At 44.5% G+C, this 24,711-nt stretch overlaps 1 protein-coding gene across 2 annotated transcripts; it reads right to left on the bottom strand.

The window, feature by feature from the left end:
* Positions 1-935: 935 nt before the first annotated feature.
* MASP2 (MBL associated serine protease 2) lies at positions 936-19,782 on the bottom strand. Of its 2 annotated transcripts, XM_048518778.1 has the most exons (11): positions 19,732-19,782; positions 18,493-18,712; positions 18,187-18,364; positions 17,322-17,453; positions 10,751-10,947; positions 7,913-8,060; positions 6,813-6,931; positions 5,438-5,516; positions 3,287-3,424; positions 2,738-2,812; positions 936-1,756 (listed from the first exon to the last, which is right to left on the bottom strand). In XM_048518778.1, exons 1-11 carry the CDS (start codon positions 19,737-19,739, stop codon positions 981-983), a joined length of 2,070 nt encoding a protein of 689 aa, XP_048374735.1. In that variant the 5' UTR covers positions 19,740-19,782; the 3' UTR covers positions 936-980. The 2 variants fall into 2 exon arrangements, with proteins under 2 accessions (XP_048374735.1, XP_048374736.1); XM_048518779.1 differs by lacking the exons at positions 936-1,756; positions 2,738-2,812; positions 3,287-3,424; ... (2 more) ...; positions 7,913-8,060; positions 10,751-10,947 and adding an exon at positions 16,519-16,584.
* Between the last annotated feature and the right edge of the window lie 4,929 nt (positions 19,783-24,711).

Here is a 24,711-nt window from a genome sequence, read left to right as displayed (position 1 = left end):
AGGGTTTTCAAGGCAAGTAAGAACCAGAGACGGTTTGCCTTGCTGGAAGAGAAGAAAAAAACATTAAAAAACCCAGCTATTTTCTAAAAAAAATTAAAAGCAAACTAGTGGATATGAGAAACAAAATGATGCCTAACGATACTTCTGTGCTTCAGTCTGTTTTAGTAAAAAGTTTCTATCCTCCCTCCCTTATCACTTGAAGTAGCTTACAGTGATTTCTATACTCAGGCCTTCCTGGCCTCTGCAGGATTCATTAAACCAGTGGATTGAACATGGAAGATTTTACAACCCACTCTTTTATGCATTTGCTGGCTCACACAAACAGAACAGTATGAAGATGAAAGTGGTTGAATAGGCTGCACTACTTGAGACTCCAGTGCTAGATTCAGACTTCCACATGTCTCTGGCTTGTACTGACTCACACCGCTGCTCTGTCAAGGTTAGCTGTGGTCTTTTTTTGACTGGAAACCTGATTCATTTAGCTGGAGATGACACTGATTGAACTTGGGGCCTCAGATGCTCTGCTGCTGAGCTGTGGCGCTCAGGAGTTTTGAAAATTTGAAGCAGACAGAAAATAAATGTAGGGATAAAGACTCTTCCCCTTGTATTTGCTCTGCTGCTTTTCTGTTTGCAGGGAATTTGAAAGGGAAGTATTCTAAAATGGGATCTTCCATCTTCAAGTCCAAAAAGATCTTACCCATTTCATCACCTTGGCTCTCTTTGACATCTTATTTTCCTGTGTATGTGAACCGGGCCTCGGAATAAAATCTCTGATCAGTTGGCCTCACTCCCAAGTACATGTACTTAATTTTCTATCCTGAGCAGATTTATATCCTCCTAAGCCCATTGACTTCATTGGGCTTAGAAGGGGCCATACTTTGAGTAGCAGTACTGCAGAGACAAGCTGCTTTATGTATTTAAATATCTAGCGGAAGTCTTTGAATTCTTTTTATTGAAATGGAGCATCCTGCAAGTCACAGTCAAGAATTATGTACAATTATGTTTTCAATCCACGAGATGTAGTTGGCCACTTTAGTGTACACGCCATATAGTTGTGCAGATCCACATTCCACACCCCAAGAGACGATGCCACCCGCATACCATCTCCTGCTCTGAGAATCAAAAAAGGCTAATGCCCCACCACTGTCTCCACTGCAAGAATCTTTTCCCCCTTGGTCATAGCCAGCACAAAACATGTTTTCCGTCAATACGAGTGACTTTCCGTCAACACTCTTGTTTTCATATGCTGCTCTGCACTTCTCCGGATCAATAACATCTAGCTCTGTGTACAGCAGAAAAAGGGAAGGCCTTTCCTTCTCTGTTTTTCCCCAGCCAGCCACTGATCCAGTATCACTTCTGTTGACATGGAATCTACTTTCCTTTCCTGGCAAGCAAATGGGAGTGACGTTTGCGTTAATGGGAACTGGGTGCATCAGTTTGATCAGAGCAATGTCATGGTTGAAGTTGATGCCGTCATTCACATATCCTTCATGAACAAAAACGGATTCTGCCTCCGCTTGCTGGTGATGAGTAGCTCGTTTGTTCACCAAACCCATTTTCAGAGTCAGGGAGGATGCATCTGCTGGATTGGTAATGACGTGCGCGGCTGTTAAAATCCAGTTATCGTACAAAAGAGCTCCACCTCCTGTTACTCCTTGTCTGTCGACAATCAGAACTTGCCATGGGAACTGCCCATGTTTTGCCCTCTTTCCACCATATATGCGTCTCAGAGGTTTTGCATATTGGACACCACAGACTGAAGAAATAATGGTAATGTTAGGTTTTTGTTAAAAGTTACATTTCCAAACCAAGGCCTAAATATTTCAAGTTAGGCTGGGGGCTGGCAGCCAGATTCTCTCTCTTACCACGCCCACCCATAAAACAAAGAACGCTCATTGTCAGTCCTCCCCCATTGGAAGTTTGCATATCAGGTAGGAGGCCCCTTGTCTAACCTGTTTGGGACTGCAGTTTGTAAGTATGAAGTGTGATCTGGAGTATTCAAATATATCATCCCCCACCCCAACAACATTTAATAACATCCTAAGAGGGGTTTACTTGCTGTTTTGTAGAAGCATGTGCAACATGGAGGTTTGTCAACACTTCAGTATATTAGTGGCTACTAAAAGTGCAATCCTAAATAGAACTGCATCCGTTTAAGTCTAGTGGGCAAAATTCAAGTCCAGTTGCACTTAAGAAGCCAACAGATTTTTTCCAAGAGTGTAAGCTTTCCCAAGTCAAAGCTTACTTTGTTAGATTCAGAGTGATTGGCTTAGCATTTTGGCTTAGAAGGGTGTAACTGTAGGATTGCTGTTGGATGAGTTAGTGAAATTATAATTCATCTGGCTAAACCTGTCTTTCATGAGTTTATGTGACACCCCCCCCCCCCAGCAGTCTAAACTAGTGGCCAACGTTACATGATTTAACTGTTGTGTGATGTTATTGTTTGGCTGTCCTGAATCTACTATTCATCAGTGGCCGTGAGTTCTACTGTTGTTTCTGAGTTGTGGGAGAAGGATGAAGCAGTTCGTCTAATCCTGATTCCAATCCTACGATTCTATGGAAGACAGTCACATGGAAGGCTGCATAAAGGATCACCCTTGGGTATTTTAAGTCTCGCATTTAACTGTAGTATTGGCATATTATTCCTGTTAACCAGTGTTCTGGTCATTTGTAACAAAACTGATGAAGCAGGCGGCTTTGGCTGGCTTACCTGTTTTCTAACTGTTCTGTACCTTACCTGGCTCACAGAGAGGAGGTGCTCGCTTTCCATTGGAATCTCTCCAGTAGCCATCATGGGCACACCAGTAGTGACCTGTGTAAAAATTCAGTAAGCATCATAATTGCAAAGCAGTGCCCCAAATTCTGGCTGGTTTCTGCAAATCAGTGTGAGATCTAGCCCCTCGTTGCACGTCTGCCTTCTTGCTGTTTGTGTCCTCGGTGTGCACATCATGTGACTATCATCTCCCTCTCGACTCACAGGACCCCTAATGCAAACGGCACTTCTTGAGTCACGTCTGTGGCCTCCCTACATCTCATTACCACCCAGCAGTTAAAATTGGCCACCTTAGTGTGCTCCGTTTTGTCCAAGGAGCTTGGAGAACATAATCATTTTCATCCTTCTCAAATTGTCTGCCATTAAGAAAGCATCATTTTTACCAAAGGGATATGACTTAACTCGACGTGACATTCTTGCAGCTAGGTGCTGTGGGGATTGAATTGGAAGCAAGTATCACTTTGATAAAAGTTTCCACTTAAGTGTGCAGCATCCATGAAAGTATCCTCTTACCAGAACTTCCTGCTTTTAGCTCATAGAAGGAATTCTCGCAATGATATTCAATTTCTGCTTGGTAAAAGTTGACAGCTGCTTGTGTGACATACGCAACTATCCCATTGGCTGTGTCCTCTGGTGGCCCACAGTCAACAACTGAAAAAAGGGAGCAATAGTTGAAAAAATACAATACAAGACTGGGTGAGAGAAGTCTTGAAGAAGTGCCCTGGTGTTCAGGAGGCCTTCCCTACCATGATTCAACATGGTGTCCTGCTGGTAATAGCATATATTTGCACATTCATCCTTTGCCATAGATATTTGCCAGGCATTCAGGCCTACTGCAGATGGACTTTCAGTTTGACACTAGTGCCAAATGGAGGAAGGAGAAGTGTCCGGTGTTCCTGTGTTTTGCAGTGGGGTATGTGCATCCTCTCCAAAGCAGATTGAAATAGTCATGTTCACAACTGGAGCATCAGTGCAGGCTGTGCATCAGCATTGTGCTTGTGGACTTTGGAGTCTGAGACAAGCCAGTGGACTTCATGAAATTCTGAGCATGTATGTCTTAAAAACCAACGATTTGGCAGCTTGTTCCTGTAAAATTCCGCATAAGCAGTTCTTCTAACACAGAAATATTTATGGTGAAGTTGGATGGCAACAGATTGAGCAGTATGGCCTTGTGCTAATGCAGACAATTTTGCTAGCATATCAAAGTTGTCACTAGTGTCCCAGTAGCTCTTTGGAGCATCCAAAGCACTGTGTACATAAAGCTGTTTTGGAATTCACCACTGGGATAAGGTTATCCCACCCCCGACCCCAACCCACTTTGGAAACTCTGCTCATTGGTACTGCAACTTAAGAAAGCCTTGCTGGATCATGCCAGTGGCCTATCTAATATGCAAAGGCCAGCCAGGTGCATCAAGAAAGGGCAAAGAGACTTAACCTTCTGTTGATACATCCGAGCAACTGGTATTGAAAGGTTTACATCCTCTGATGGTGAAGATTTAGTTGAGTCCAAATAGCTGCCAGTGAGCGTATGCTCCATGAATTTGCCTAATTTCATTTACCTAGAGACAGTTGCCCTTACTACATTGCAGGTTGGTGCAAAATGTGACTAGGTCAGGGGTAGGGAACCTGCGGCTCTCCAGATGTTCAGGAACTACAATTCCCATCAGCCCCTACCAGCATGGCCAATTGGCCATGCTGACAGAGGCTGATGGGAATTGTAGGTTCCTAGGCTATCTGGAACACTGAATCCTGAACAAATTGAAGGAATCTGAATATTCACTTTTATCTGTGTGGCTCTTTTGGCTTATGGTAGGAATCTTGGAGTGTGAGGAACTGGGAGTGTGAGTCTGGTGCTTGGATGTTGAGATTGATAAGGGTTTATGAGGGAATGAAACAAAATGGGGGTGTGCAGGCTGTGTAACTGATTGTGATCTCAGCTGTGCAGACAACTACGTCCAGCTGTGCGCTGCTCGTCAGCCATCGACATTGCTGTCGAAGTGGACTGCAAACGGAATCTGAAACTGGGTCTCAGTCGATACATTTCAAGATAATGATGAGCAAGTAGGTGAGAACCCAGGGGGAGGTTGAGAGCTCGGAGCAAGAGGACTTGCCCTGCCAAGCCTTCAAGAAATTACAGGCCTAATAGCAGATAGTAACTTTTGGCTTTTAAATGATGGGATTGTAGCCCTCAGACAACACCACTTTCTTTGTACTTCTAGTGGGAGCTTATTTTTTTCCTCTTTTATTCCTTCCATCGAGGCTCCGGCTTCTTTACCAGATGTGACAAATAGAAACCTGAGAAGCGATCTTCCCTGTCAGTTGTGCTCCCATGCCAGGAAAAACTGCACAGGTTGAGCTTCTGACTGCCATACAGCTAATAAAGGCACTGAAGGCAGGAGTGTTGTCGTGCCTCAGGTTGTCTTACCACGAAGCCTGTTTCTCTGAGCCACCACTAAAAACATTCCCATTAAAGCGCGTTCCATTCCACTTCAGCTCAAACATGCATTAACCATCTCCCACGCTTCCTACTTTTTCTGGAATGAAAACGCGTCACTGTGTCAAACAATATGGATCCCCCACAAGAAATGATTAAACTGGTAATCAGCCGGCTATCACAAGCGCAGAGGTTCCCCCTTCCCCAAAGGTCTGTTAGTACTGACATACTGGTACACTGAGCCATTGGCTTGTTCCAGGATCCGTCCTTCTGACATGTCGCTGTGAAGGATTCCACAATCAGCTCATTCTGTGGGGTGGGGGAAGCAGAGAGGAAAACAAATCCGTTCATGTTTTTCCCTTGAAAACAATCATGGGGCTGACAGTCCAAATGGATGTTCCTCGGTGGGGAAAAATGGTTAGTACAGTCTGTAAATGTGCATTTGCTGCTGGTTATCAATAACAATGACTGTTAGGTGAAGAAGCCAGTTATTTCTGGAGCTGAGAAGGGCCGGAAATCAAACTTCTATACCAAAGGCTTCCAGAGCGCTGTATTCCCACGTATTGTTCATCAGAAGAGCCACAGGACTCTTGCATGTCCCGTGCATCACCCTGACAGACCCCACACAGTCATGTCAGATTCACCTATTAAGTATCTAATTACGAATCTCTCTCCGCTGCTGCTGAACCTTAGCCCATCCTTATGTATCTGAAGTGAGGGGAAAGGGGAAGGAACTTCATAGAATCATAGATTTGGAATAGACCCCAAGGGCCATCAAGTCCAACCCCCTGCCATGCAGGAACACGCAATCAAAACGCTCCCAACATATGTTCATCCATTCTTGCCTGCCTGCCTTCTCTCCTCTCAGCATGAGACTCAACTGTCCAGGTGAGAAAGCCAGGAGGAGAGCAAGCCAGTTGTGGAGAAAGGGGTGATGGTCACTAGCTCATGGTGGTGGCGGAACTTATTTGCAGCTGATTAGCTGCCTTCCCGACAGCTGCGCAGGTGCTGGGGTGAGAGCGTGGACACTTGGGAGAAAAATAGGGATGTTGGGCCTGGACACTCACAGCTCATGTTCCCCTCCAGTGCCTCCAGAGGCAGCTGTTTTAAGATGGGAACCACCTCCTAATCCAGGGGTCTGCCAATTGGCCATGCTGGCAGGGGCTGATGGGAATTGTAGTCCATGAACATCTGGAGAGCCACAGGTTGCAGACCCCTGTCCCAGTCCCAAGTTTTACCATGCTTTTTGGAACATGGGGCACCTTTGAGAAAATAACCGTTCAAATGTAACTGTTCATCAGGAAAGCCTCTCTCTCCTGATATTGTGCGGAGTTAAAAATACTTTTTACATGTTAAATGCACTTAGTTCTGGATATATCCAAGAAGGTCTCCTTGTCTGGCCATAGATCTTTCTCCCATCTCCACTCGAGGCTGAAATTGTTTGCCTGCTGGGTAGATTAATGTGTGCTGGGTGGTGGCAAGAGTTCTGAGAGAAAGAAATTTCCAGAATGAATGCTTTGGCACATTCAGTAAATTCACAGTCTACAAATATATTTGAGAGGCAATGATGAGGAAAAAAAACCTAGGCGCTTTAGATTTACCTACTTCCAAGATTGTATAGCCAACATCGCAAGAAAGACTATAGGAATCTTTCATGATATATTCTTCTTGTATTGGATGGATCTGTCCATGGGGTGGCGCTTGAAGGATGGGACACGGCAAAGCTGCAGAGACAAATATTATTTGAGAAAGTGGACCCAGATATCTGTATGCACACCAAAAACCACTGGCCTTCTTTCCCCTGTGTTTTGTTTGTCATGGGAATAGAATGATGATAGTTTTGTAGCTTGAACATGGCAGGCTGCTAGCAGATTGTGTGGCCCTCCTATTCACATTACAAACAGATTGGTTCCGTTGTCGTAGCTTGCCCCTAGAATCCTGAGACCTCTTGTTCAGAGAGGATGCTAAGAATTCCTTTAGAGCAGCATTTCTCAGTCTTCTTCAAAGTTTCTGTCACTTCCTTTACTTTTTTTTTCCAACCTGGATTCCAGTAGTTCCTTCCAGAGGCGGTTTTGTGGATCTTATACACTGAAATGCATCCTACAGTCTCACACAAGGCTCTCTTGACTCTAGAATGATCACCCTAACACTGTCTTCAGAAAAGGAACACCGCCAGACACCTCTGACCTTCTTCTTAAAACCATATTAGATTTGCCCATATTTGGGCAAAGCAGCATCTGGAATCCTGTTGGGATAATGAGGAAGCAAAGATGCAAACTCAATATGGGCTAGTGAGGGGCAATTTAAACCTCCACTATCTTGTCAGTTGGGGAAGGAAGGCTCTGGCCACCTTAGAGTCCTGTAGCTCTGAAGTTTTGTGGTCCCCTGTTTTATTTTTGACTTGCGAGGGCTTTTGGGGGGGGGCATGGTGTACCAGACCTGCAGAGGTGTCAAACTCGTGGCCCTCCAGATGTTATGGACTACAGTTCCCATCATCCCCTGCCAGAATGGTAGTCCATAACATCTGGAGGGCCACGAGTTTGACACCTGTAGTCCATAACATCTGGAGGGCCACGAGTTTGACACCTGTGGTCTAATGTGTGACAATCTAACCATCTCATTCTGTCACCCCATTCTGCAAACGAGAGGGGAGCCCGAGATCTGAGTTCCAGTGCTGCCCCCACTGCACATTCAAAATGACCTGCCTCTAGTTGTGTATTTGATTTTCCATCCAGCATGAACTCCAGACTGATCTGTGGTGAACTGGACATCCACCATGTGGCTGTGTGTTTCAGTGACTGGCGGGAGACTGTCCCCACAGAACGGGCCATATTCTTCCTTGGGTGTCTTAATCTGAAGGGAAGAGAAGAAAATAGTTAAATGATTAACTACATTAGGAAAGAAGATAATTCACCCATATAATTTTTTTTCGTGAGAAAAAAAATGAAATGTATAATAGTAACCACTTGTTGGCTTCAGGTCAACAGCTATAAACTTGGTTTTGGACAGTGTATTCCAGCAACTTCCTCCCTGGGCATTAGGTAGGGCTGAACTAGATGAGGAAGGAGGGTCTATGTCGTGGTGACCAACCTATGGCGCTCCAGATGTTCATGGACTGCAATTCCCATCAACCCCTGCCAGCATGGCCAATTGGCCATGGGAATTGCAGTCCATGAACATCTGGAGTGCCATAAGTTGGTCACCCCACTATGTTATGGTGAATAATTCGAGGCTATTAAGGAGCATTGTTAGATTAAGTATTTTTAAAATGCCCTCAAAGCTCTTAAGTGTATGTACGGAAGCTTCCTGAAAAATTTTGTGTCCTTTATTGAAGCTCTTTTTTGTCTTCTTTCAAAATTCCTCAGCTGGGTTTTGAGTTGGGACCTCCCAGTTCATTTTGAAATCCAGTGGCCACTGGGGCCGGGGGTGGATTTAAATGCTCATATAAAAATAAAACTAGAAAAGCAAATATGGCAGGTTGTGAGCCAGGGTGGTAGAGTGGACTCTAATCTGGAGAACTGGGTTTGATTTTCCATTCCTCCACTTGAACGCCTGCGGGGTGATTGTGGGCAAATCACAATTTCCCCCCAACTCTCAGGGTGCTGTGTGTGTGTGTGTGTGAGAGAGAAGGCAGTTGTAGCCACTTTGAGGCTCTAGACTAGAGAAAAGTGGGGTATTAAAACCCAGTTTCTCTTCTTGAGTCAGGTAATGAATCCCAAGGCCAGTTAGATGGCAAAGTGACTGATTTCCTTGAAGGAGGAGGATAACTGATTTAAGAAATTCTGCTCAGTGACTCAGAGCAACAGACAACTGCAAAATCAAATCAAAGGATTTATCAAGATAAGTGCGATCCTTAAGGGAGCAGATGGAAGGGACATGACTGTTTCTGGTTGGCACCACCGACTAGACCTGAATAACAGAGATCTATCAAGTAAATCCAGCTGGTGTGATCCCGTCTTCCCTTCCAAATATTTTTTGTGTTCTGCAGGCACTGTGCTCACATACTCACTGTCATACCCGGCTTCCCACTCTTTTTGCTATTCTCACAACAGGGCTATTCAGTGGGTTAGGCTAAGGGGGCAGGACCCCAGGTTCTAGTATAATACAAAAAGAAGAAACTGTTCATCTCTATACTAAGCCTCTAGGCACCTATAGTCACTCATTCTTGAATCCAAGCTCTCACTGTTCCTCAGAAGAAAATCTATCTCTTGCTTGATCGGGGGGCCAACAGTGGCCAATCTCTGGTTTTTATATAATGAAAACGGGATGGGATAAGAACTGAGAGATAGTGACTTGCTACTCTATGGCTTTCCAGTCCTTTTCTTAGCCCAAAACACCAGTCTAAACACTCTACACTCTAAATTTCTGCATAGGATTATGGGTTTCCCCAATTGTGTGTCTTATGCAGCCTTACGCATTGAACTAGGCCTATGTTCCTTAACTACCTTGGCTTGGATTAGAGCAACTATATACTGGTTAAAAATCCACCATCATTCCAAGCCAGGCAGTTTCACATGCTTATTGCTCTCTGAACTTAACACTTCAAGCTGGCATGATAAAATAGTTGATAAGATTACAGAAATTGGCATATCTATGGATGAAATATCAATGTTATCTTATTTAGAGGCAAAAAAAATTGTTAAAAGAAAAATTCCTTGAATGGGATTATCAAAGATCTTTAATAGCAGCAAATTCAACTTGCTCACCTCTAAATCAATCACTAGTTGAAGCAAAGGGTTGTATGTCTCATTATTTACTTTATATGATTAATTTTAGATTGAGACGTGCATTCTCTTTAGCAAGATTCAATATTTTGCCATCTGCTCTACTCGAGGGTCGATTCCAAAAAATACCAAAGACCGAAAGATTATGCCCTTGCAACAGCATACAAGTAGAAACACTAGAGCATATCATGTTTCACTGTCCAAATAGGGAATGCTTAAGGTATAAGTATCGACCATTGTTTACATCTTTTAATGTAGATATGACAGATGATCAAAGGATAAAGTATTTCCTGGATGGATCAAATCAGGATTTTTCTGAATTAGTTGCCAAGTTTCTGTTGGATATAATTGGCACATCTGCTAAGGGAGATTTTTATACTAAATGATGGTTATTTGAGTTGTAACTATGTTATTCTGGTTTTAAAACGTTTCTGGTTACAAATTGTTTTACTGTATGATGCCAATAAAGGCTTTGTGTGTGAAAAAAAAAAAGAGATAGTGACTTGCCTGTGACCATTCAGTTTATAGCATGGGAATGGCTGAATCACAGACCACTTGATTTTGTCCATTAAATAACACTGACGTATCCCTAGTCTTAGTCTGGTCCGCTGTAACCACTGTACCAGTTTATTAAAAGATCTGAACATGCACAAGTAATATTGGGCAGAGTATGCTGTGTATGTGTACACACACACACACACACTTAGAACCTGTGGATTCCAGTCTGTTTCAGTAGTTGATACGAGTGTCCAATGGCTAGAAGATGCCTGGGCTGTACAGATGCTAGAAAGACAGACCTGGAATGCAAATCCAACTGACCTTGAGGATGTCGTAGGGGCATGGCACTTCTGGATGGGTTTCCACTTCAAAGTTCTCCACAAATTCCAGCACGACCATGAAGCCTTCTTCCACTTGAATGCTGTAACTGCACTGTGAGAGTTTGGGATACGGGTTGGGGTAATTTGGGCTGGAGAATTCTCCAGATCTTGCTGTCAGTACCTTTTTTAGACAGCCAGCTGAAAGGAAGGGGGAGAGCACAGTTATCTTCAGGAATGCAAATGTGCTAAGTTTTTATTTCCTTAAAGGAGTTCTCCAAATTGCACCAGCCCTCTAGGGATATGCCTGTATACTCAGTCCAACATTCTAATCATTTTTTAATGCAAAGGAAGGTGGCCAAGTAGGGGAATACCTGTTCAGTTTAAGAAAACTCAATGAATGTGTTACTCAAATATTAAATATTACAATATTTTTCTTGTATTTGTTCAACAGCTTACAGGTAGCAAAAATTGCTATCCATTCAATAAATAGTAAAAATAGTCGCCAACAGTCTAAAAGCTTCCTGGCAAAACTATGCTGTTCAGTATTCCTTACAAATGTGCTTAGCATCCGTATTCAGGAACATACGGCCTCTGGATGTGGAGGTTCCATTTATCACCGAGCAGCTGTTGATGGATTTGTTTTCCCTGATTTGGTCTAATCCAGGGGTCTGCAGGGAGTTCATGGACTACAATTCCCATCAGCCCCTGCCAGCATGGCCAATTGGCTATTGCTAGAGGCTATTGCTACCTACCTACATTATGTGACAGTACATCCTATGAGTGAATGATATGTTAGGTGAAAGAGGACTTCAGTTTACAGCTAGTCAGTTTCTATCAGGTGACCCCAAGTTCTGATATTATACAAAAGGATGAACCCCCCCCCCCCCCCCAATTTCCTATTCACACTTTTATATGCCATTGGCACATTCTGTCACTCATTTGTTGAATCTCAGCTCTTGCTGTTCCACAGAAGAACGTAGTCTGTCCCTTGCTTGGTCAGGGGGCCAGAAATGGCCAATTCCTGTTTCAGACTGTTTACTGCTGCAAACCCTACTGCGCGTCTGTGTCTCACCTCGATCTCGGGTTCTTTTCCCTCCTAATGATTCCAGACTAGCTGATTTCTCAAAGATTTATTGTAAAAGTTCAAAACAAAGAAATAAAACATAAATGCAATCAGAGAAATAGCTCAGCTGAACATAGTCTTATGGATCTCTTCGGGACATCCAGCTAAGAAATGCCTAGCCCATGATAGATGCCTAGCCCATGATAGAGTCACCTTGCCTTTGTTCTCTTACTCTCCAAGAAAACTTCCCATCTTGCCTTGTGGTCCTCAAAGGCTTTGAAGTGCCATTTGGTTTCCCCATCCGAAAAATCCTTTTTACCATGTAGGTGTGACTCTGCTTGTGACTCTGCTAGTTTTACAGTACTATTCCATCACAGCTTAGAACTAAATAAAAGCCTTCCATTTATATGTTCAGGCCATGGTACAGTTCAGATCATATTCACCTGCCTCTTTCCTTTCTGAAATGTCCAAGTTGTGAGCCATTCCTTGACTGCTCCCTTGGTTATTAGACATGTAGAAGTGGAATTTTTCTTCATTTGGCAAAATCCAGCTGAACTCTTGCTGGGCACACTTGGAGCCACAGCTTCTCCTGACAACAGGCCGAATCAGTCGGTTTCTGAGTGTCAGGGGCGGGGGTGGGGGAGTCTTTGCTTCTTGACCTTTGCTTCTTGACGTTGTTGGTGCTAACTGGGACTAGGTGTTGCTCACTGTCAGTGGAAGTTCACAGCAGCACATTTCCTTCTAAACTAATTTTAGGGGGAGGATAAACCCTTGAAATCCACGCTTGGAATATATATATTTTTTTGCCATTACAGATGACTCAATATCTGAAAAGCGCTTCGCTTTCGAGGCTTCACTCCACTTTTCTTCATCTGCCCCTTTTGCTTTCCAGTCTAAACTTGGACAGTGTTTGCTTTCCAGTCTAAACTTGGACAGAAGGAAAAAAGGGACACTTGATTGATTTTCCTCCTTTTCTTATTTGTCTGTTTGTTTTTACCCCACCCATTCCTGGGCAGCCACAACAACTAGGCAATTCATTAAAATTTCAATAAATAAATTAAAACAAACGGTTTAAAACAAACTAGTTAAACCACTCAAGCTCCAGATGGCGGCTCAGTTTAGCACTCCCTCCCCCCACAGGAGGCCAACGAATGATGTAACTTACTGACCCAGCTGGCCAGTAGGGAAAACCCTGTGAAACAGCTCCGTCTTACAGGCACTGCAGAAACTATTTAGGTTCTGCAGGGCCCTGGTCTCAATCAGATAGGGGCCTATTTTTCCATCCCACTCTTCTCCCAACTAAGTAGCCGGTTTGCTGTTCCATCTTCTGTGTTATTATTTATGTTCATTTATTTATTTTATTAAATTTATATCCTGACCGAAATCAGGCACGCAAACAATTAAAACACATTAAAAACACAAAAACAAATTTGAGCCTATGAAAAACTACCTGGTTCAGCTCAGGTGTAACTCTCCTTTAAACTATCAGCATGGGCAGAGTCAAGAAGAATAAAAAAGAATTACCGGGCACTGGTGGTTGTAGGGAGGCCGACTGATAATACCGGGACACACAAGTGGCCTCAACTTGTCAGTGTATAGCACATATATTTGTATTGTATTTGCCTTTGGAGTATTATATATCCCTTTAACCAAATTTGTAATGGCCAATGGCTATATACAATAAACTTTTGTCCTTCTGAGCTTCTTATGATGTTTAGTCTTGCCTTGTTTTATCCAGCACTCCTTTGTCACCAATGATGTATTAGCTGAGAGGGGACAGTGGGGGTGGGGGAGGATGGGCTGGTACTGTGGCTATTGAGAACAAATGTTCCAGTTGTGGTCATAACAATGGAACATTTTAGAACAGGTTCTTCTTTGCCATTTAATATCTCTGTATATGTGACCACAGGGAACTGCTTTTATTAAGGTCTGTATTTTTATTTCACAGATCTGCGAGCAACAGTAATCTATAAAAAATTCAAAAAATGGCTTGCACTAGCAGAATGGGATCATTTTTCATGAAGCCCTTGGCTGTAAACTCCGTCTGGGCTTTAGGGGCACCAGGAGAGTGTTCAATTACGCCTAGGTCTATATTTTTATTTGAGGTCCAGTGCGCTGCCCACTAGCGATTTGAACTTGGGGAAATGAGTCCCTCTCAACTAGTGAACTCCTGATAGCTGAATCATTAGGTCTGAAACTAGGAGTAGGTTGTAAATTGTGCTACTGAGCAACTGAAAGGCATGGAAATGAAAGGGGAACTTCCACGGCTTTAGCATTTTAAAGTACAGGTAGAGGGCGATTGTATGCAGATGCATTAAAAAAACTCTATGCTTTTAAAAAAACCCCATGTATGCAAAAAGTTATCACAGAACCAACCAAAAACCTGAACGTGGTGTTTTCTCTGTGTATGAGGAGGGGCCAATTCCAGGTTTGGGGAGGGGTGTGTGCATGAGTAGACTGTTAATCTTCCCCACCCACCCATATGCCCCATATGCGTGCACATCCTTCTTTTGCCCACCTGTAAGCCCTACAGTCACAAGTGCCCACACTAGAAGCCTCACTGTCCAGGCCTCCGGGAGTGCTGATGTTCTGTGCACCGCCTGCATGCCCATCTCCAGCAGCGCCAGGCTGCTTGTGCGGCTGGGAGGACAGGTGACGAAGCACGCACAAACTGGCGCTGGAAGGGTTTAGTGCAGGCATCAGAGGAAATATGTGACTAGGGAGTCAGCAGCTGTGGGAACTGGCAGAATCCATGGGCCATGGCAGCTGCCCCACCTCAGGGTATGCTAACGCCAGCCCTTTATTGTTCCCCTTAAGCCCTTGAACCATGTCCCATTTCTTTCCATTCATAGGTTGCTCTTCCTCTTAGTTGGGTATTGATGCAACACGTTCCCTATGCACAATTTCTGGATTCAAATGTTATCTGGCAGGGGTTGAGGGAGGGGGGCAGCCGTAGGGAAGTAGGTTTTCATACCCCTGAATCAGTTCTCTGTGAGAACAGGACTTAGCATGGGGTGTTGTGTGGTTTCTGGACTGTATGGCCGTGTTCTAGTAGCATTTTCTCCTGACGTTTCGCCTGCATCTGTGGCTGGCATCTTCAGAGGATCTGATGGGAGTAAAGCAAGTGGAGTGTATATACCTGTGGAATGTCCAGGGTGGGAGGAAGAACCGTTTGCTTGGACATTCCACAGATATGTATATTCCATTTGCTTTACTACCATCAGATCCTCTGAAGATGCCAGCTACAGTTGCAGACAAAACATCAGAAGAAAATGCTACTAGAACATGGCCATACATCTCAGAAACCACACAACTCCCCAGTGATTCTGGCTGTGAAAGCCTTCGACAATACATAGGACTTAGAATGTCTGTTAAGGATTTGAAAAACTGGAAAATTTGTGTGCAAACACAATCTTTGGGGCCCCCCCCCCCCCCCCCCCGGCATACAAAAGAGTTATATCTGTCATGTTTTTAGATCCTGTGTGGAACATACTGACTGCTGCCGGATTATATCTGGTGACAGCAAGGCGAATATTAGGGAAATTATGACAAACTCCTTCGACAGAGGCCTGCCCTGCTCTTGCACTAAGCAGTGATTATGCACAAGCGAATCAGGGCTTAGTTAGATGTCACAATGAGGAAATCCAGTCAAGGACCTTCCCAGATGAGTAGCTGTCTTAGTCTGCAGCAGCAAAATAAAACGAATACATAAAACTAACAAAATTTGTTCCAGCAGAAGGTTTCATGAGTCAGACCTTCCCAACAGTTTTTAAATAAAAATAGCATCTGCATAGGGCCTGATGAGAGCCTCACTGACTGGAAATCGGATTGTCTCTTCTAGTCCCACAGTTAGCCTAGGAAGGAAGGAAGGCACCCAACGACTTCTTAGTAAGGAAGCATGAGGGTGATTGTCTCAGTTGGCAGGCCTCTGTTAGAAGGGGAAGAGCTAAAAGAGCTACAATTCCAAGAGCCCTTTGGGGATGGGGCGGTATAAAAATCAAATTAAATAAATAAAATAAAATAAACCAATTCCCTGCCCTTCATCCTGCCTGACTGCTATTTTCCACCCTTATGGATGTCCCAGTGTCGCCTCTAATTAGACTCCCCAGAAGCAGGGGTCTGCAACCTGCAGCTCTCCAGATGTTCATGGACTACAATTCCCATCAGCACCTGCCACTTGGCCATTCTGGCAGGGGCTGGTGGGAATGCCATGAATCCCATAGCTAATCAGAACCCTGTCCAGTGTTCATCATCCCTGACTTAGATCCTTCAGTGCTAACCTTGGGAACTGAGGCACGCCATAAATCCCATCCATCCATCCCCCCCCCCTTAGGAACACAGAACGAAACAGAGCGTGCAGGTAACCCTCTTCCAATCTGATCCTAATTTTGAGGCTGTTGACCCAAGTTATGGCACAATTCTTATCTGTGATTCTATGGCTGCACTTCCCTCCCTCCCAAGGCCTCACAAAACAGCACTGTTACCCAGCTGGGGTAGTAGTTCACTTTATCGGTAGTTCACTTTACTGGTGGAGCTGCAATGTTAAAAAGTTGCAGACTCCATAAAGCGGGGGAGAAGCAGAAAAAAAAGGCCATTTTTATTCATTGCAGGAGGTGGACTAGAATGCAGGGGAAAGAAGCAAGCTCGCCACCGATCAAGCATAGCCCTCAGTATGACTGCAGCGGAAGCAATGGGCGGCTCAGCATGGCATGTTGGTGCTTCTATCTCCATCTTTCCCTAAGCTGCGAAGAAGCGATTATGTTTATTTCATGCTGGAAAATAAAGGAGGGAGAAGAGAGGGACAGAAAAAAGGCGAGTGAATATCTGCCTTCCAGAGGGAGTGCCAAAACAAACAATCACACATGTATGATTCAGTCCCGGCGGAGACTTATACTAGTTTAAGGTCCTTCTCCCCAAAGCACCCTGGGAATCGTAGTTCAATGAGTGGCACTATAACAGAATTTGTACCAAGCTAAAATTCCCACCATTCTTTAGACTGATACATGTTAGAAGCATAAGTCCACACACAGAGTCCAAAATGGGGTGCTATCTTCCTTCCACATCAAGCTAAAGTAACCGCTAGCATTCTGCGTGCAAGCCTGGTTTTAACTGGTGTCCAGAGGTTTTAGTCTGTGCTAAAAGAAATGACATTCTGGGCTGGGGTATTCTGAAATTCCACTCCTGACAGAAATTTGCATTTTATTCACATTTGTTTTATCCTTTTACATAATTTTGCATCTGTTAATCACCAAGAGCAACGCAGGAGTCTGACCTCACATCCCAGATTTCAGGATGCCTCTGGGCCCCATCTCTAACCTCCAGAGATGTTAACACCACTCAAAATGTTTTGAACTTATAACGAAAGCCATAAGGAGTAGGAGCGTGGGTCTTTCTTGGGTGAGGGAGAAGGAGAGGGGATAAAACCTGAGATGTCAAGGATGCTGAATTCAGTACTGCTTGATATTCTCCTCTGAAACCACTGTTGCCATTTTTCATGGAGCAGACTCACCTGTGCAGGTTCTCTTGTTTCTGTGCAGCACGTAGCCAATTTCACAGCTGCAATAAAAACCACCCAGGTAATTGTGGCAATGATGATCGCAAGCTGGCTCACTGCTGATTGGCTGTTGACACTCGTCAATATCTGAGGGAGGGGCAAGGGAGAGAAGGTTAAATTTTTCTTGCCGAAAATGAGATGAAGGCAGTGGTGGGATTAAAAAAATGTAACAACCAATTCCGGTGGTGGGATTCAAATAATTTAACAACTGGTTGTTTACAAGCACTGTTTTAACAACCATTTCTGCCGAAGTGGTGTGAACCGGCTGAATCCCACCACTGAATGAAGCTATTGGGGGAGAGGAGAGGGGGCAGAATTTATACAAAAGGTGTTGCTGCAAGCACAGTACCAAAGTTGATAGTGTGATATTTGAAGGCATAACACTGAAATCTGGTTCATGTTCCTTAAAAAGGATTAATAATGCATTTAAATACATTGATTTTTGGTGGCAAACCCCACTTTGTAAATGGATCCTAAATCTAGGAAGTTCAAATTATTATTATATGATTACGTATATTAGTTTTCTGTCACATTTTAAATATTCGCAAGATGGGTTAATGAATTAAAAAAAATACCCATCCATATAATAAAACCCAAATAAAAATCAGCCCCACCAAAGTGATCTAATGAAGGATAGAACTCAAAACTATTTTCTAAAGCATAGGTCAACATGCTAACCCACATTGGTTGAGGGCCAGAATCTGTTTGTGCCATCTGCACTGCGGACGACTCACATGCAACAAGATCTAGACGAGAGCGTGTGTGTGTGTGTGTGTGTGTCAGCATGCCTGAAAAGAGAAAGCCATCTTGCGTCTCTTACCTTCAGCAGCGTAGAAAGCCTCAAAGCCAGTGAACCCCTTCTCATTTGAGTAGTCCGATCGGAAGGTCACTGCGAGGTTGTTGTCAAACGAGTGGAACGTCTTGTCTCCTGGGGCTTCCTCTGTGTCTGTGCTCTCATGACCACACAGGGTAGCCAAGACCTTCCCTCCAGACTGCATCTGTAATGCAGGTAGAAGGTTGGTGGTGGTGTAGGGGAACTCAGTAATTTATTTTTCTGTTTAGCATATTTCTACACTGCTTGTTCAGACGACCACATGAAACACCCTGCTTATCTCATAACAGCTACCTTCACGTAGTCATATTCACACTGGTAAGACAACTCGACGTTGAAGTGGGTAAAGTAGATGCGAATGGTGTAACCGTCGGGCACGGTGATGTTCCATGTCCTCTCCTTGCTGTTGGGGTAGATGTTTGGAAAATCAGGAGATGCAATCCTCCCATACATCTTCTGTAGTTGGACGATGTCACTGAACACCACATGGCAAAATGCCAAGAAAAGACAAATCCTGTGGGAAAGAAAAAGGGAGAGGTTAGTGTAACGGATGGCTAGCTCACGCTGATTTCTGAACCAGGCTTCTTTACATTTTCTCCCATTTATTTAGATTTCACATGTCCTTCTCAACTTGCAGAAGAGTACCTGACCATATCCACAACAACAGTAAACCTTTATTAGGCATAAAGCCACAACAACAATAAATAACAACCTGGATAACAATCTACTCCTTAACACCCAAACAATTCCATCCTTGGTTCTGGTGGGTTTTTCGGGCTGTGTGGCCGTGGTCTGGTGGATCTTGTTCCTAACGTTTCGCCTGCATCTGTGGCTGGCATCTTCAGAGGTGTACCACATAGGGAAGTCTGTTACACTAGACACAGTAACAGACCTCCCTCTGTGGCTGCCACAGATGCAGGCAAAACGTCAGGAGAGAAAATACTACTGGAACACGGCCATACAACCCAGAAAACCCACAATAGTGGTTCCGGCCGCGAAAGCCTTAAGTAACGTAACTTGAGCACCAGTTTATAAGGGGAGAGAAAATTCATCAGAATTTCCATCCAAACTTTGCCTGCACTTAAATGTTAACTTGGGAGAGTTCCAGAGAAGAATCTAAGAGATATTGCAGGCTAAATCATAAAGCGTTTCAGTGACCATCGTACGATATTCCCCTGAGCTATTCCCAGGCAATGAAGAAGACATTCATCGCCTGTTGTTTGTCCTCAACATTTCATAATAGACAGAATCTCTCTATGCTCAGTGGCAGTATTTATTTTGTCATTGGTTTGGATGAAACCAGGAAGCTACCAGATTCAGCTGCTCATTTCAGCTGAGAATATCCGTATATCAGCCCTCTGACACTAGTCTGAACAACACAGATTCATGGTGTGCTGGAGGAAGACCTTATTCCTGAATATTTTAGGGGCAATCATAAACATATTGGTAACATTTCATGGTTGAAAACAGAAGGAAAGAGTCAGAAGGAAGGCCCCTGATTTCCTGGGGGAGGTTATCTTGGATAGAACTCACCTTATCATTGTAAAAATCCCAGGAGAACTCCACCAAGATTTCTGTACGCAGCTCCTCTCCCAGCTATATTTGTTCTGTTGGGAAGGGTGGTCCGTTCGTTGACTCAGCGGTGTTTGTATTTTGAACTCCAATCTCTATCTTGTCCTTTCCCCTCAATCTGGCAGGCCGATAAGTTCCATGAGACGCCACTGAACTGTGTGACAAGTGAACATGAGGATGTGTCAGTTCACTTGTTCTCTTCTTGCAAATGAAAAACACAAGCAGCTGAGATTGTGTGTGGAGTTCTTAGTTCTTGAGAAGTAGACCTTGCACTTGTGAAAGATAGGAAGTGAAGTGTAATCAGGAAGAGAAGTTGGAGAGGTGCTGATGTCTTTAGGCAGAGTGTGGGGTGAGGGGACGGTGGAACCTTTAGCAATATTGGTCTTCCCCACTCTTGTGCAATATGTGTACATAGATTGAGAATCTTGGCTCCTCTGCAGGAACTGGTTTAAACAAAAGCTGATCCACACTTTGACAGAATTCATCCATTGCACCAGCAACTGTGAGCAGTGAGTGCATATTTAGATGTGCATTTCCTGCTGTAAAACACAGGAATTAGTGATCTTACAGCATTGTGCTTAAATGTGGGAAAGGCAGTTATTTAAACATGTGCCAAGGGACCATCCAACATGAGGTCTGCTGCTATACGTGGGCAACTGGTGGATCAGGCCAGTGGTCCATCTAAGTCCAGCATCCTGTTTCACACAGTGGCCAACCAGATGCCCTCAAACACAGGGCATAGGGGCTGAGGCCTTCAGTCTGGCACTGGGCGTTGGAAGTTCTCTTCAGACACCAGAATGGGTAGTGATTAATGACGTTCCCTTCATGAATCTGTCTAACCCCGTCTAATCTGAACTTGAGATTGTCGAGGCTTTTGACTGCAATTGTGTAGGCTTTTAACTATATGCAAATCATTGCTGATTGATTGATTTCATTTTTATATTGCCCATAGCCACAAGTTCTCTGAGCAGTTTACATTTTTGTGTTTTCTGGGTGGTTTACATTTTGTCTTTTGAGAAACCCTGCAGGGAAGACTCACGTGAAATGAACCTGCAAACCTCAGCTTTAAGAAATTCCACGCCATATCTTGATCTTACTTGAGACTATTTTTTTCCTAGCTTCAGGTTCCTCACGCCCACTAGCTCAGAAGGTTGAAAGGTGAGGAATTCCAGCTTGCCTTGATGGTTACTGGCTCTTCTTTCCTTGATCTGAAAATGAACTGAAAATGATCTGAAAATGCCCAGAAATCCTGTAATTACCCAGCCGTCTTATCACGTCAGCCCTTGTTATCTGAGGTGTCTGTTCTCTGAGGCAGCCAGTGCCGCTTGTCACCCACAGTTCTGAAAATCAGCTCACAGTTCTGAAAATCAAATTATTATTTTTCAATAGGTGGAAACGTTTTGAGAGGTGATTGCAAATTAAAAATGGGAAACTCTGCTTCAGATGGTGAGCTGGGCAGCAAACAGAAGCAGAATTTGAAGACCAAGAGCAGTGCTAAAGGGGAAAAACTTGGACTTTCTCTTCTAACCAGCCTGATCCTGCGCGTGTTTCAGGAGCAGGACTCACTGCATTTGGTGGGGCTTACTCCCATGTAGACTTGCACAGGAGACAAACAGTATTTTCAATAGGCTTGGGCTGAAAGTTCTTGGGAGAACGTGTTTCATATTTCAGCATACGTGGTTCTCTCCTCCTCGACTTCGACCCCACAGCAACACTGCAAGGCAGATTAGGCTGAAAGAGAGTTATCGGCACGGGTGCCAGTGCGTCTGGAGGGTTGGGTTTGAGAAGATAATACTTCCCCTCCTTCCTTTGCTCTGCAATCCCAAATTGTTCTTTGTAAGAAGACATAGTGATGGCCACAGGCACAGATAGACAGATTCATGGAGGAGAGGTCTATCAGTGGCTACTAGCCATGGTAACTAAAGAGAACATCCACGTTCAGAGGCAGCAAACCTCTGAACATGGCTGCTGAGAGGCAACGTCACGGGGAGCCCTTGGCCTCTATGCCCTGTTTTTGGCCTAGAGCAGCGGTTTTCAACCTGAGGGTCGCGACCCCTTTGGGGGTCGAATGACCCTTTCACAGGGGTCGCCTAAAACTCTCTGCATCAGTGTTCTCCATCTGTAAAATGGATAAATGTTAGGGTTGGGGGGTCACCACAACATGAGGAACTGTATTAAAGGGTTGTGGCTTTAGGAAGGTTGAGAACCGCTGCACTAGAGGAACTGGTTGGCCACTGTGTGAGACAGGATGCTGGACTAGATGGACCCTCACTGGTCTAATCCAACAGGGCTCTTATCAAGGGAAGGCCTTGGCCTCTATGCCCTGTTGTAGGCCTTCCAGAGCAACTGGTTGACTGGTCTGGTCTTACACAAGATGCTGGACTAGATGGGCTCCTGGTCTGATCCAGCAGAGCTCTTCTGACATTCTTCTATTCACCGTTGCACACACACAAAAAACAGGAAACTCTCAGTTCAAGTGCCAGCTGGTACAGGCATCAGGAAGAAGTGCTAATGGGTGATTCAAGCCCAAAGATAAAAATCCTGAAACAAATGAGAAAGCCAGCAGGAGATATTCTCTTCTAGGGCTTGGCAGGTGCCCTGAACTGGGAACGCTGGTCTAGTTGCCAAAAGACTCTTTCTGACATTTTGAGAAGCAGCTCTTCAGGAAGGAAGGATGGTGTTGGAGTGAACAGGTGCCATGTTGGCTCTGAGGAGCAGGACCCCCGTGGCGTGCCGTCCAGCTGCATTTCATCAGCTTCAGACGTTGGCATGGCAGGCAAGCAATCCGTCGATACTCCTGCATCAACTGAGAATCAACAGATTCTAGCAGTCCGTAATCAAGGATAAACAGGCCATGGAAATTATTTGAAGACTGCCAGAGAGCTAGTTTGATTTGCAAGGTGCATTTGGGCTGCCAGTACAGCTTTGTGTGGGCAGGTAGGGCTAGTTCCAACATTCTGAGGCTGTTAACTTCTGCAGATTTTTTAAAAGCAAAGATTGCTGTGCTGTCAAACTTTTTTTTTTAAATGCAGGGGAGGTGTTGGGAGAGTACAGGAAAAATGTCAGGAAGGAGGAGAAGTGGAAGGTCTCCATTTCAAATCAAAAAGCTTGCCTGACATTGAAAAGACAGAGCATAGAGTGAACAATCCAAATGTGGGAAGCATACCAGAGCATGAGAAATGGAGGCAGAGGAAGATATCTGAAGCTGTGAAACAAGAGCAGAAAACTCTTTTGTGCCGGGTCAGGTGATGGAGCGGAAAGAGTAAGTCGATGCTTTTGAAATGAAGAGGATAAGAAAAAGCTCGCCAAGTGAGAACCAGCAGCCTGTCAGTGGAAAGTACTGGTGGTTTCAGATCTTTGCCTCATCCACCCCCTCCAAGCCGTCCCTTCTGACCCCGGGAAGTTGATTCTGGGGGCTGAAGGACCCATATAAACTGACCAGCATGATAAAGTAGTTAAGAGCAGGTGGACTCTAATCTGGAGAACTGGATTTGATTCCCCACTCCTCCACATGAGCACTCTTATCTGGTGCACTGGTTTTGTTTCCCCACTCCTACATTCTTGCTGGGTGACCTTGGGCTAGTCACAGTTCTCTCAGAACTCTCTCAGCCCCACCTTCATCACAAGGCGTCTGTTATTGGGAGAACATAAGAACAAGCCTGCTGGATCAGACCAGAGTCCATCTAGTCCAGCACTCTGCTGCTCGCAGTGGCCCACCAGGTGCCTTTGGGAGCTCACGTGCAGGATGTGAAAGCAATGGCCTGCTGCTGCTGCTGCTCCTGAGCACCTGGTCTGCTAAGGCATTTGCAACCTCAGATCAAGAAGGATCAAGATTGGTAGCCATAGATCGACTTCTCCTCCAGAAATTTGTCCAAGCCCTTTTAAAACCTATCCAGGTTAGTGGCCATCACCACCTCCTGTGGCATGAGGAAGGAAAAAGGTAAGGAAAAAGGTAAGCCCCTTTGAGTTTCCTCACAGGAGAGAAAGGCAGGGCATAAATCCAAACTCCTCTTCCTTCTCTTGTCCTCCTCTTCCTCCTCTTCTTCCAGGGTAGGATGCAGTGGTGGGATCCAAAAATTTTAGTAACAGGTTCCCATGGTGGTGGGATTCAAACAGTGGCGTAGCACCAATGGGGCTGGGCGGGGCACGACGGGGGCGTGGCCAGGCATTCCGGGGGTGAGGCGTTAATAATTTCTCTGTTACTGTAAAAAACTCTTACTGTAAACAAAAAGTTCCTAATTTCCAGCTGGTATCTTTCTGTCCATAATTTAAACTCATTATAGCAAGTCCTATCGTCTATTGCCAACAGAAACAACTACTTCTCCTCTAATTGACCGCCTGTCAAATACTTAATACTTTCAAATACTTAATTTTGTTTCTGGAAATCAAGAGAAGGATACTTTCCTTAAACAAGGAACTTTGCCATATTTCTAAAACATGTTTTTAAAACAGCCCAACAGGGAGAATGATCCCGTTTTCGACCTTTGCTAACCAGCCACATAGGAAACAACAGGACTTTATGATTTTTGGACCTAATGGAATTTCTAACGGAAAAGCAGACCCAATTAGTAACCCCCTCTCGGCACACACAAATAATTAGTAACCCCCTCTCGGGAACTGGTGAGAACCTGCTGGATCCCACCTCTGGTAGGATGGTTGCGCTGAAGAGAGGGAAGAAGGTGAAATCAGTGGGAGAAAAGTTGAGTGTGTGGCAGTTAGCCTATATGGGTCCTGTGGCCCAGAATCAGAGGGTTGACTTGGGGGGATGTGGCACAGATGTACACTCCTTACATCAAGGCGGTTCTGGATCCAAGTCACCTTGGGTCGAGCCCGTGTTCCATTTGCCTTCCACGGCAACCATAACCTTTTGCAAGAGAAGTGATCAGTAGCCATTCAGCAACATGGGAGGTAATAAAGAGGAAGGGATATGTCTGGGGGTAG

This window comes from Sphaerodactylus townsendi, linkage group LG16 (genome assembly GCF_021028975.2).
Source record: "Sphaerodactylus townsendi isolate TG3544 linkage group LG16, MPM_Stown_v2.3, whole genome shotgun sequence".
NCBI classification, from domain to species: domain Eukaryota; kingdom Metazoa; phylum Chordata; class Lepidosauria; order Squamata; family Sphaerodactylidae; genus Sphaerodactylus; species Sphaerodactylus townsendi.
Note: the sequence above shows the minus strand (reverse complement) of the source record. Positions and strands in the feature narration are given on the sequence as shown.